This window comes from Colias eurytheme, chromosome 3 (assembly GCF_061535395.1).
Source record: "Colias eurytheme isolate Ceu_HAF_F1 chromosome 3, ilColEury1 Martin Lab GWU primary, whole genome shotgun sequence".
NCBI classification, from domain to species: Eukaryota; Metazoa; Arthropoda; class Insecta; order Lepidoptera; family Pieridae; genus Colias; species Colias eurytheme.
In genome coordinates this window covers 9,416,915-9,429,088 of record NC_142982.1, presented here as the reverse complement: position 1 = coordinate 9,429,088, position 12,174 = coordinate 9,416,915, and the positions used below count along the sequence as shown (strand labels likewise).

Sequence of the window (12,174 nt, the reverse complement as noted above, 5' to 3'; positions counted from 1 at the left end):
GCGCCCCGTACAGGTGGGCGCAGGAGCAAACAGCGCGTCCATTAGAGACGGCCCGTTGCGATGCGACCCGCCCCGATCCGTCTCTAATGGACGCCTAGCATAAAGGGAAAATAGTAGACCAATATGAGATATTCCTATCTATAATAACATGTTTGTATATTTTTTATGATTATTACTAGCGGTCCGCCCCGGCTTCGCCCGTGGTACATAATATTTACGTTTTCTCTACATAAGAACCATCCTCGTACTTCAAGGAATATAATAAAAAAAGAATTATCGAAATCGGTTCAGCCGTTCTCGAGTTATGCGCTTACCAACACATTTTGCGATTCATTTTTATATATAAGAAGAAGAAGAAAGAAGATTATAGACAAAATTCTTATCATAAATGTCATCTTATTTCAATTTCATGAATGTTTTCATTTGTTTGGATTTAGTTTGAATTAAAGCTTCATAGAACCTGGCTAATATCACAGTTGACAGATATATATACGTACATACAGTTAGGAAATTAAGCCCCTGCGATGAAATTATGACGTTAGCACTGTTATAGCTATAGGGCTGTTACCTTTTTGATATTTAATCGACTTCAAAAATAAAGGAGGAGGTTATCAATTCGGCCTGTATATTTCTGTTTGCTTTTTTTTCACAGTCAATTTTGTGGTAATTTTGAGATTAAAACTCGTTAAATACAAAAATGGTGTAGCCTAAATATGAATTTACAAGAAACAATCCGAATTAATACACCTTGTAAAAGTAAATACGTTTTTATCAGTGCTATATTTCGAAATCTTGTTTTGTTATGGACGCTGAAGGCTAATGTACCTAAATTATTTATAATGCTTGATATTTGTATTATACATAATATATTCAATAATTATTTTAAACCAGAATTTGCAATACTTGTATGTAGGTATAAGTACCTACTAAATTATTTTTAAAACGATAAATTAAATTAAATTAAAAAACACAAAATATGCAAAAATAAAGGGTTAAAATTATTATTATACGAGTATAGAACCTCCACCTTTTTGTTTTAGAATGAAAAGGAAAATAGTTTGACAGGCTTAGTGATTGACAAAGTGGTGAAGTCACGTATCGATAAAAATATAATAATTATAATATCTATCTTTTATGTATTTATGTTTTAACATTTTGGTGAAATATATTATTTCAGTTTAATTTGAACACGTGCTTGTAGATAAGTTGATTTCGGCGATCATTTAAAAATGCCACGTACTAATTGCGCAGTATTCGGCTGCTTGAATTCAACTATACCAATTATACCACCAGATGATTTTGTTCAATATGTCGAGAAAATGGATAACATTTTCGTTGCTGCTTTAAGAGTGAACACATAAACTGTAAAGTGGCTGAATTAATTTACAACGAATTAAACATAATCAGTTACATAAAAAAACTGTTCATAAGATTGAGAATATTTTACACTATAAAATTTAACAATAAATTCCAAATTAGTCGTAGTAGACGAAAGTATTTTTCAGTAAATAATTTGTAATTTTTTTTTTCGATTATAGGCATATTTATGTAATGGTTATTTTAATATCTATACATATAATAAAATCGTAGGCAAGTCAAAATTGTAGATTGAATATTTTTTTAAAAGAATACTTGGGACAATAGATACCGAAGCCAAAAATATAGTTAGGCTGCAAACTGAAACAATCGATATTTATTTAACGTGAAGTCATTGACATTACTTTTCTATACTATGTATCTTTGTCATTCAAAATCTGTGGATGTGTCACCCGCTACTATCGATCCCCCTGCTACCCTTAGGCGCGGGTCAAAAACAAGCGGCGCGGGCGCGGGCGTGCCATAAGCGCACCTCTTCAACCTGTTTTGCACCAGGTCCTTCTTCTACATTTTGTATGAAAGAACTTTGGAAATAGCCAATAGCGCACCCGATGCGCGCCGGCCGCGGCAGTGCGCCCGAAACGCGCCGCGCCGCTTGTGTCTGTCCCGCGCCTTATGATTCTCGTAAACACGCTTGCTTGTGTGCGTGTGCCATTTCGAACGTTTTGTATGAAGTTTCCTTACTGTATGTATCTGTATATTGTGCTAATATTATCTAGGTTTACGAAGCTTGTAAATGTGTCCACCGGCAGGTTATTTTGCGTTCAGTTTGCATTTTGCACTTCGATTTTAATATTACATGTTGCTTGAGTATAATTTAACTTCTGATAAATTTGTTATTTTAAAAACATTACCGTTATCATGAACAAGTTAGCATGGTTGTTTACAGTGAAGCTACAAAAATACACAATTATATAAGATAATGAACAAATTTGTTTGTTTATTTTGCAGCAATAAACAGAAATCTAAGAGAAGAAACTCTCTAACTTTTTTTTTCGAAGGACTAAGGCAATATTAATAGGACTAATTTTGGAAATATCTTAGATATTACAATCTCTTTAAATATCTATATAAGAAATGTTTCGATGTAGCTCTAGAAAGAATTATAACTTTATGATATTCTTTCTTATTAAAATTTATGATATTCTCAACTGCATTCACAGATTTAGGCTGCGTCCCCAGTAGGCAAACAGTTAGCCGCCGACTGAGTTAGCGGCGTATCGGATTAGTACGCCCTTCCATATATTTCAAATGGAGTGTTCACAGTTTGCTAGTTTTGCGCTCACTGTACGCAGTTTGCAGCGATACGCGCGCCGACTATCTTAGTGAGCGGCCGACTACCACCCAAAACCGGTTCCAGTCGGCGGCGGCGATTGTTTGTTCGCCGGGCGTAGTGACTCAGTTTGCCGCAAACTGATTATTCGGATAGTTGGAAAAAAGCTTTTCTTGTATAATGGGTGAACCCAGTGCTTCCTTTTATCCTCTTTCAGCGCTTCTAAGATGCCAATCTACTTCCAAAATATCCATCGTGACCAACACAACCACTCCCTTCGTACAACAAAAGTAAAGTGATAATTCAGTCGGTCGGATAAATAAGCGGCTAACTCTAATGCTAGGCGTCCATTAGAGGCGGATCGGGCCGGGCCGCATCGCAACGAGCCGTCTCTAATGGACGCGCTGTTTGCTCCTGCGTCCACCTGTACGGGGCGCGGCGGACCGCCTAGGCGGATTTTATCTAACAGACGCTCGCCGCTTACATCCGCCTGCCTGCGTCCACTAGACGGGTCGGGGTGGGCCGGGCCGCAGCGTACCGCCGGCAGAAATCCGCCTGCGAAGCGATATCCGCCAATGCGTTGCGGCCCGCCCCGACCCGATCCGTCGCTAATGGACGATGTTTTATACAAAACATAGGCCGGCGTATTTTTGCGTTTCGATGCGGCCCGGCCCGATCCGCCTAGTGGACGCCTAGCATAAACAGTTTGCTTGCGACGCACGAAAATTGATTTGAGTCTGCAGCTAACTCAAATTTCAGTTCGCTGCAAATTTGCGGCTCACTCAGTCAGCCGCTAACTGTTTGCCTACTGGGGACGCAGCCTTAGGAAAAAATTAGTCAGCCAAAAAATGCTAATGCAAGATAAACACAAGAAGATGTAAAGTATAAAAAAATAGTCTAATTCCTACCTATTGTCACACATTAAATGTTTGCTTCAACACCCACAACTATGTACATATGAATATGATGGTGAAGGATTATGGATCGATCTGAAGAAAACAATATCAGAAAAAAAGATCTAGATTCTAGTCCAATATTATGGGTGTTGCTATTGACGTATTAAAAGGATAAACAGGTTTAGACCTACAAAATCGTATTTTTAGGCGAAAACCTTGCTCTTTTATTCTTAGTTCTTACGCATAAAACAATTTCAGGCAATTACCTGACTTTCTACTACTTTATCGCATTTTCTTTTTAGTTTTAGATAATCCATTCAGTTTTATAATGATGAGCTGATGTTAGGTACCAGCAATATTGCAGATACAGATTCTTTGACATATCTCTCTGTGACATGACAGTATTATTATTTTATTTAATAATAACTTCAAAAGGATACAGAAAACAGTTAGATAATCCGTACTATGTATTATAAATTTTTAAAGCATAGAAAAAATCCGATCGTGTGGCGAGATTCGAACCCGCGTCTTTCGCCGTACCGGGACGACCCGTGACCTGACGGCCACCCGTGATCCCGCCAGAGCAATAGAATTTATTCTACTCTTTCGGTTTGGGACAAGGAGAGGAGGAAGAAAGGGACACCCCACGCCATCTATTGAGATGATTAAACAATCATCTAAACCAATATGAATCATTATTTCAATAATTACAATATAACGATGCGAGTTTTTTTGAATATATTTTTAAAGGATTCAATTTATTTCTGATCTCTCGGCCTGCCAGAGCAATCTTAATGATCTTTTCATTTCACATGATTCATTAAAAACTAGCGGCAGCTTCGCCCGTGTTTTCAATGAAACACCCTCATAGTTCGCGTTCCTGTGGGATTTCCGGGATTAAAAGTAGCATATGTCTTATTCTGGCTCTTCAGCTACCTACATACATTTGATTATAATCGGTTCAGTAGTATTTGCGTGAAAGAGTAACAAACATCTAACCATCCTTACAAACTTTCGCTTTTATAATATTGTAGTACCTAGTACTAGATTTCCGCCCGCGGCTTCGCCCGCGTTTTCAAAGGAAAACCCGCATAGTTCATGTTCCGTGGGATTTCCGGGATAAAACCTATCCTATGTGTTAATCCAAGTTCCCTCTATAATGGCGCCGTTTCATTAGTCGTTAACTCGTTCGGTATACAGCATACGGGGAGTCCCCGCAGGCGAGATAACAACCAATGAAAACAAGTTCCCCGCATGCTTAATACCGACCGTGATATCGACCAATGAAATTCATCGGTCATGGCGCAGTTTCATTAGTCGTTAACTCGTTCGGTATACAGCATACGGGGAGTCCCCGCAGGAGATTTTACGTTCAATCATAATGTTTTACGTAAAATGGAGGTTCTCCCTACACCCCGCATGCGGGCCCTATCGACTAATGAAAACGGTTCCCCGAATGCTGGCCCAGTGGCACGCGTTCCAGAAATCTCTCGCACCCCGCATGCGGGCCCTATCGACTAATGAAACTGCGCCATCAAGGTCGGTACAGCTTGCGGGTCTTAAGTCAAATACTTTTTCATTATTCAATTTCATTCGTGAGTGCTTGTTGGATTATAAAGACGCTGCACAAAATGGCTGATCGCTTTACGGATTCGCAAATGTTGAATCTCGTGGAAATCTATCGAGATTATGATTGTTTTACGTAAAATGGAGGTTCTCCCTACACCCCGCATGCGGGCCCTATCGACTAATGAAAACGGTTCCCCGAATGCTGGCCCTGTGGCACGCGTTCCAGAAATCTCTCGCACCCCGCATGCGGGCCCTATCGACTAATGAAACTGCGCCATATGTGTGCTAAATTTCATTGTAATCGGTTCAGTAGTATTTGCGTGAAAGAGTAACAAACACACACACACACACACATCCTCACAACTTTCGCATTTATAATATTAGTAGGATTAGTAGGATTTATGTTTATAAAACATTTGAATGCTACAAAACAAAATATCAAATCATTAAATCTTACTATTGAATAATGCGAAAGCAACTGTCTACCTCAGTTTTTTATGCCTTAACCAATGAGAAGATTAGGATTAAACATTAGGACAGAAATATGCTAAGTAGGAGATGGCATGGGTTTCATCATTTTGTGAAATATATACAATTATACTGTCACACATGATTTGTCCAATACTATCTGCTGTAAAAGAACAATAAAATAATTAAAATATTTAATATAACAGTCAAAAACTAAAACATTCATTTGTTGTAATATAATATTTTAAGATATTATGGATGTATAAAATATAATTGAAGTACAAGTTTTGATATAAAATGACTAATAAGTACTTGTATGTCGTAAAATTTAGTCTAGTTTTGATTTATAGTTATTACTAATCAAATTCCACATTTACAATATTATTAAAAACAATAATATATGTATATCATATTTTAGCTCTGTTTTGGCCTAAGGCTTTAACATTTTAACAGTTAACTAGTGATAACTGAAAAAGCAGTAATTATTCCTTGGAATAGTTTTAAATTAAATTGTATTGTAAATGAAAATGAACTTGATTGATTTTTGTTTTAACTATATTTAATAGAATCATACATTAATCAACTTATGTTAATACTTTTGAGATTGATGAAGTTAATTATAAATTTATAATCTTTTATATGAATGAAATTAAATAGGACTTTAAAGGAGAAAAAACTTCACTAACATAAATACATATATCATTTCATATATAAATGAGAAAACCCTTAATTTAGCAAGTTATATTATGGACACGATATACTGGTGTGTCCCTAAGACACATAAAACTGAAAGAATAGAATAAATTCGATTGCTCTGGCGGGTCACGAGTGGCTGAATTGGTCAGGCATCCGCCCCGGAATGGCGCGAAAGGATGCGGGTTCGAGTCCCGCCTCGTGATCGAATTTTTTCTATTCTTTATAAATTTATATTTATAAAGCATTTGAATGCCATAAAATAATAAATATCAATTTCAACAAAAAAGGTCGTGCTCCATCGTTACAATATTGTATTCACTGAAAAGTGTTTCATATTGGTTGAGATGGTTGTTACTTGTTAATCATCCCAATAGATGGCGCACGGTGTGTCACTAAGACACATAAAACTGAAAGAATAGAATAAATTCGACTGAATTTGAATGCCATAAAATAATAAATATCAATTCCACAATATACTATTTATAGTATAAGCAAGTCACACTTTTTCTGTGGTGATCTTTTTATTAGTGAATGACATAAATTTTCTTTGGTCTTTTGAATAAATTTAACTTTAAATTATTGTGCTTATCAATTTATGTATGTATTTATATACAAAATCTTTATTTATAATTTTATAATTACTGTTACAACTAATTGATTATTATTTATTTATTGTCATAATAATTAAAATGGTTTAGCTTCAATTACATTAAATATATAACTATTTTAAAATTAAATTAATTATCTCTATTTATAAATATGAATCCCTATTTCCTTTGGTTATGGCATCAGGTGTGAATAGCTGGATCAATTTCTATACATATAAAACTCTTTTTTTGTTGTGTTCCTTATTGTCAGGAGAAGGGTCTTATGAAAGAAAACCTTATGATTATTATTAAAATATTTGTGTCGAAAATATAATAAAGAAGTGAGTTTTCTAAACTTTACAGCTATTTAAATTTCACACGACTGACAGTTCGCGCGAATACATGTACAATATCTGTTGGGTCCGTTTCTTTGGCAATCTGGAGCCTGAGCAGCTACTTTGATTTTTATATGAGTAGAGTCAAAAGAATCGTCTTAGTCGTGAGACGCGCAATGGGCACATAGAAAATAAAAAGGGGATTTTTGGCGCCAAAAAATCATCTAAAAACATTTCAAAATATAATATGTTTATCGAGTTTGCTATCAAAATAAATAAATTTTAATGGTGATTACGAATATATGTTATTTATATGAAATTGGAGTAAAGAATAGGAAATATTATTAGCACACCAATAATATGTACTTCTTACATAATATAATTAGTGTGCTGCTCTTAGTTGAGCAGTCAAGTTATTTTGATTGATTGAATTGATAGGAGGAAACTCAATACAGTTTTCTATGGTAAAGCAAACAAAAGAGGCTGGCTACCACTGGTCATACACACTAGCAACACATTTGAATTTTCTTTGCTAGTCTTTTATAGATATAAAGGCATGTTTTTGAGAGAAAATTGTTTGTGTAAATAGAAAGTAGTTATTAGGATTAAATTAACTTGTACAATACAATTAATATTGTAATAAGCACTTGCTCTAAAACACTCCATCAGTACAAACAGACATGTTAAAAACAAATAAATTCATTATAGTAACAATAAGGAACATCAGATTTTTTAATTACTCTATTTTATAGCATATTATGTACTTTAAATTAATTTCATAATATTCTAGATAGAAAGTAATTTTACTTAAAAATTATTTTCAAATCATTAATTTATGCATGTGGTGTTTACCTACCTAAAATTATACTTATTCTTAAGATAAATTTTTGTCTACTTGTTCATTTGTTTAACACTTAATTAATAGTTAACCTTATAATAAAATTAATAAATCTACTCTTGCATAGTATCCATGATACATGGAATGGCCATACTATATTATAGTAATTTTGATTTGGAAACATTTTTATAATTTATTAATTATTAAATTATGTAACCATTTAAAATGGTTGTAATTATAAGTTGTAAGTTGTAACACAGTATTTGGTTTAAAAATTATCAAAATATGGTCAAATTTTGTAACATTTTAAAGAATACAAATATTACTGTTGTGGGGTACCATACATAATATTATTTTGAACTACTATAAAAATGAAAATGGTGATTGTACATTTATAATTTTTATTAATGCAAAAAGTATACTTTTTAACTAAAATATACATACTATGTGTGTGTATTCAACTATACCCGGCGCGGCCTAAGATGATCCCTATGACACTGACAGTTATTCTCAAGAGACAAACTTGTAATGGCGTCACCATTAAATTAGAAACGTATTGGAGGCGTCTAAAAATGGCATTTATTAATTTTTACGTAGCTTTATGCCATTACAATGATATTCCGTTGGAATTATAACAATTCTTAACATTTACGAGAAATTATATCAATCTGACTTTACGTTTACGTCCTTCAAAACTTACATCGTTGGCATTTATCGACTAGTGCGGAAAGTATCGATAAACAAATTTCGATAATGGAAACGAGTTCACATTTTTTCCATGCTTAAGCTATAGTTCATTCTCTATTGAATGGAACAGAAGATCGCAGCATAATTAATTAATTAATTACCGTTCGTGTTAATTTACTTACCTATGATAATATAAGTTTTTTAGAAAAATTAAATGGGGGATTCCATTTTCATGATAAAATAATATACACTGTGTTAAACGGGTTAAAGATTACGAGAAAATGATAAGGTGCATTTTAATGTTTTGGAAAACTTTCGTTTTACTTACCGTTTCGTTTACATAATAGACGTTAAAAATTCATTTTATAATATTTGTAAAAACATGTTTACCGACGTGGCTGAATGCAAACCACGCCTTAGCCTATAAAATAGTAAAGTATCGACACGATCCATCATACGAGCAATCACTAAGACGAACTGTCATAGGGATCATCTTAGGCCGCGCCGGGTATAACAACAGGAAAATCAATGATCTTATGATTTTTTGGAAATATTTTATGCATTCCAAACATAATGTTATTTATTATTGCCTGACTATTACAATATATTTCAATAGCATTACTATTTCCTAACATATATTATTAAGTAGCTGAATTCATACTTATGAAAACACAAAATGGCGCAGAGTCTATCCTAATCTTAGTTGAATCAATTAGTATGTATATTTCTAGCATTAATAAATATTACTTTTAAATTTAAATGTATGCATAAAGGATATATGACTTACCTGATTTCTGACGGCTGGTATGGGTGCTAATCCTAATTGGTTTTGTCCTTGTTGAAGGAATTGATTAGTTCCAGGTGCAAGCATTCCTGCCTGGCTTAAATACATCATATGTTCAGCGCTCTTGCTAATACCATTCATGGCTTGCATTGGATTTCCATGATGTTGGTGCATATCATACAATCCTTGCTGTCCCAATTGAGGAGCATTTTGCATGCCTTGTAGAGCAGGCAGCATCATAGCACTATTCGGTATTGTTAGATTACTCCCCAATGCTTGATTTTGAAGTGGTGCCATTTGAGTATGAACCATATTTGTTGTCAAATGAGGATGACTTCCAATAACAGAAGGATTAATAGCCAAAGGTCCAACAGATGATGCAATGTTCTGGTTAATATATTGTTGTGGGGCGCCCTGCGAGTTCTTCATTGGCACCATCTGACCTTGTTGCATGTTATTCATTGCCATTGGGGCAGGGTGTTTCCATTTATCCTGATTCTGGAATTTAAAAATTATAATAGTATAATAATGCTAAACACACAATATCAATTTGTTTTGAATGCCATGATTTTATTATTACATTATAATCATATTCTTACAATTGTACCTTCTTAATTTTGCATGCATAATAATGGATATGGAAAGTATGAACATATTCATTTACTTCAATTTAATAAATTTACCTAATATAATAAAGTTAACCTTACATTTGCCAATAGGGATTTCATTTTCAAAAAAACAAAGCATTTTGTTATAATTCAATCATCATATTTGGTAGTGAATTTTGATTTATTTCAGAAAACTAAAAGTGAAAAATCGTTCTCATGTTATAAAGTTTTTAATACTTACTTAGATTATTTCACTAGGTATTAGCTGAACTAAACTTATGTTATAAAGAAAGAATACAATGTATGTTTTATATTTATAACCTAACTTACACAAATGTCAAACACAAAATGTTTGAATTTTTCAATAACAATAACATAAAGTAAATTGAATATGTATATACTTTCTGATTTCAAGTTAAAAATTGAAATACTAAAAATACTATTAAATCACATCAGTGACAGTTGACAATGATTAAAATGTAATGTTATTCCAACCAAGTGGGAACACTTACCTCAGCAATATTATCATCACCAACAGCCCACCGCTGTTTGGGTGCTAAAGACGATAATTCAGCTTCTTGGCTCTCACGCTGAAACACATAGTGCACACCAGCATCATCCTGAGCGCGGTTCTGGGACACTCGCGCCGTTTGCAATCCCCCTTCTCCAGCCTCTTCTTCACCGCCTGTTCCTGGCCACTTCATTGGGCTATCGTGAGGCTCAAGCATTCAGTTTCACAATGCTTCAATACCTCACAACCGTAAACAAATAATCACAATCTCTGTATCACACGACTACGGTAAATATTAATCGATCTATGTTATTTTTTTATGATTTACATCATCAAACATACTACATGCGGCCTAGCGTTATACTAAATTGAAGCCATTTAGAGACTACAATATTCTTTTTGTCTTTGTAATGACAGCTACTAGTTTTATCGAAGCACGATGACAGCCGCTAAAGAAAACCAAAATATTGCAAGAAACTGCAATGGCTTGTTTCGACGACTTAGAAACAAAGACAAATGGCAAATACGCTTGTAAACAGCATAAAAGCGCTGTGATATCACTTATTTTTGTGTTTTATGCTATGAGCCAATGTATTAACACACTGAATAGGGATTTGTCGGCGTCGAGAACTGAATTCAATAAACACTCAAAATAATACACTATTCACACAATTTCTAAACAAAACGACCACAAATATAATTACTATATGTACACAGGACTATTTACAATGTACAATTTTTACAGAAAACCCGGTTTATGCCATTGGCTAAAGTCGATACTTTCCGATTTAAAAAGGACTTCTACCATACTTCACTGTCCGTCCGCCATAGTCGGGCAGATGCGATGCGCGCGCAACGCGCAAAGCTATACTATAAACATAAATAAATACAGCAACATACGTTTCTTTTCATGCATACCGAGAGCAACTGATAAGAAAAAATATATCTATAATCTAAATTTTCCTAAATTTATATCGGAATAATTAAAAGAAATGTAGATGTGCGATGGTTAAATAATTTTATACTTGAATTCCTTTTCTAACTACAATATAAATAAAAAAATGTTATGTGGTTTTATGAAACCACGGTAAAAGTGAAACTGTTCGAACGGTTCCGAACACTGCTTTGTGTAGCGCATGTCGCGTGACGGTCGGCAGCCGACCGTCACGCGACATGCGCTACACAGACCAAAAAGTTTGAGACGATGTAATAAAAGTTTCACTTTAATAATTAATACAATTAATAAAAAACTATTATACATGCTTATGCAAGCAAAAAAACGATTATGAAAACACGTATTTCCCTTCTTTTTTAAGATTCAGTACTTAAACCCGTTTTCGTTTTTCTGCAGTTCCTCTTTAACTTATTAATTGTATGGAACCCATTTTAACGCGAGTCCATGCACATTGACGTTTTTTAAACGGACGCATTCACGACTTATTACCCACTGTTTTGTTTTCATGTAGGCATCTACTTTTCTACAATCATTTTTTTTTTCTTTTTTATTTGTAATAGGGAAGCGCTTGACTACAATCTCGCCTGATG

General features: G+C 34.2%; 1 protein-coding gene across 2 annotated transcripts in view; it reads right to left on the bottom strand.

Annotated features, from left to right (window-relative positions):
* The window catches only part of pum (pumilio), an 89,931-nt gene extending 78,445 nt beyond the window's left edge, over nt 1-11,486 (bottom strand). For both annotated transcript variants that reach the window (XM_090120018.1, XM_090120019.1), the window contains exons 1-2: nt 10,631-11,486; nt 9,514-10,008 (exon numbers count right to left, since the gene is read on the bottom strand). In XM_090120018.1, coding sequence (XP_089976144.1) covers nt 9,514-10,008; nt 10,631-10,846 — 711 coding nt within the window. In that variant the 5' untranslated portion in view covers nt 10,847-11,486. The remainder of the gene's footprint in view (nt 1-9,513; nt 10,009-10,630) is intronic.
* Nucleotides 11,487-12,174: the final 688 nt, after the last annotated feature.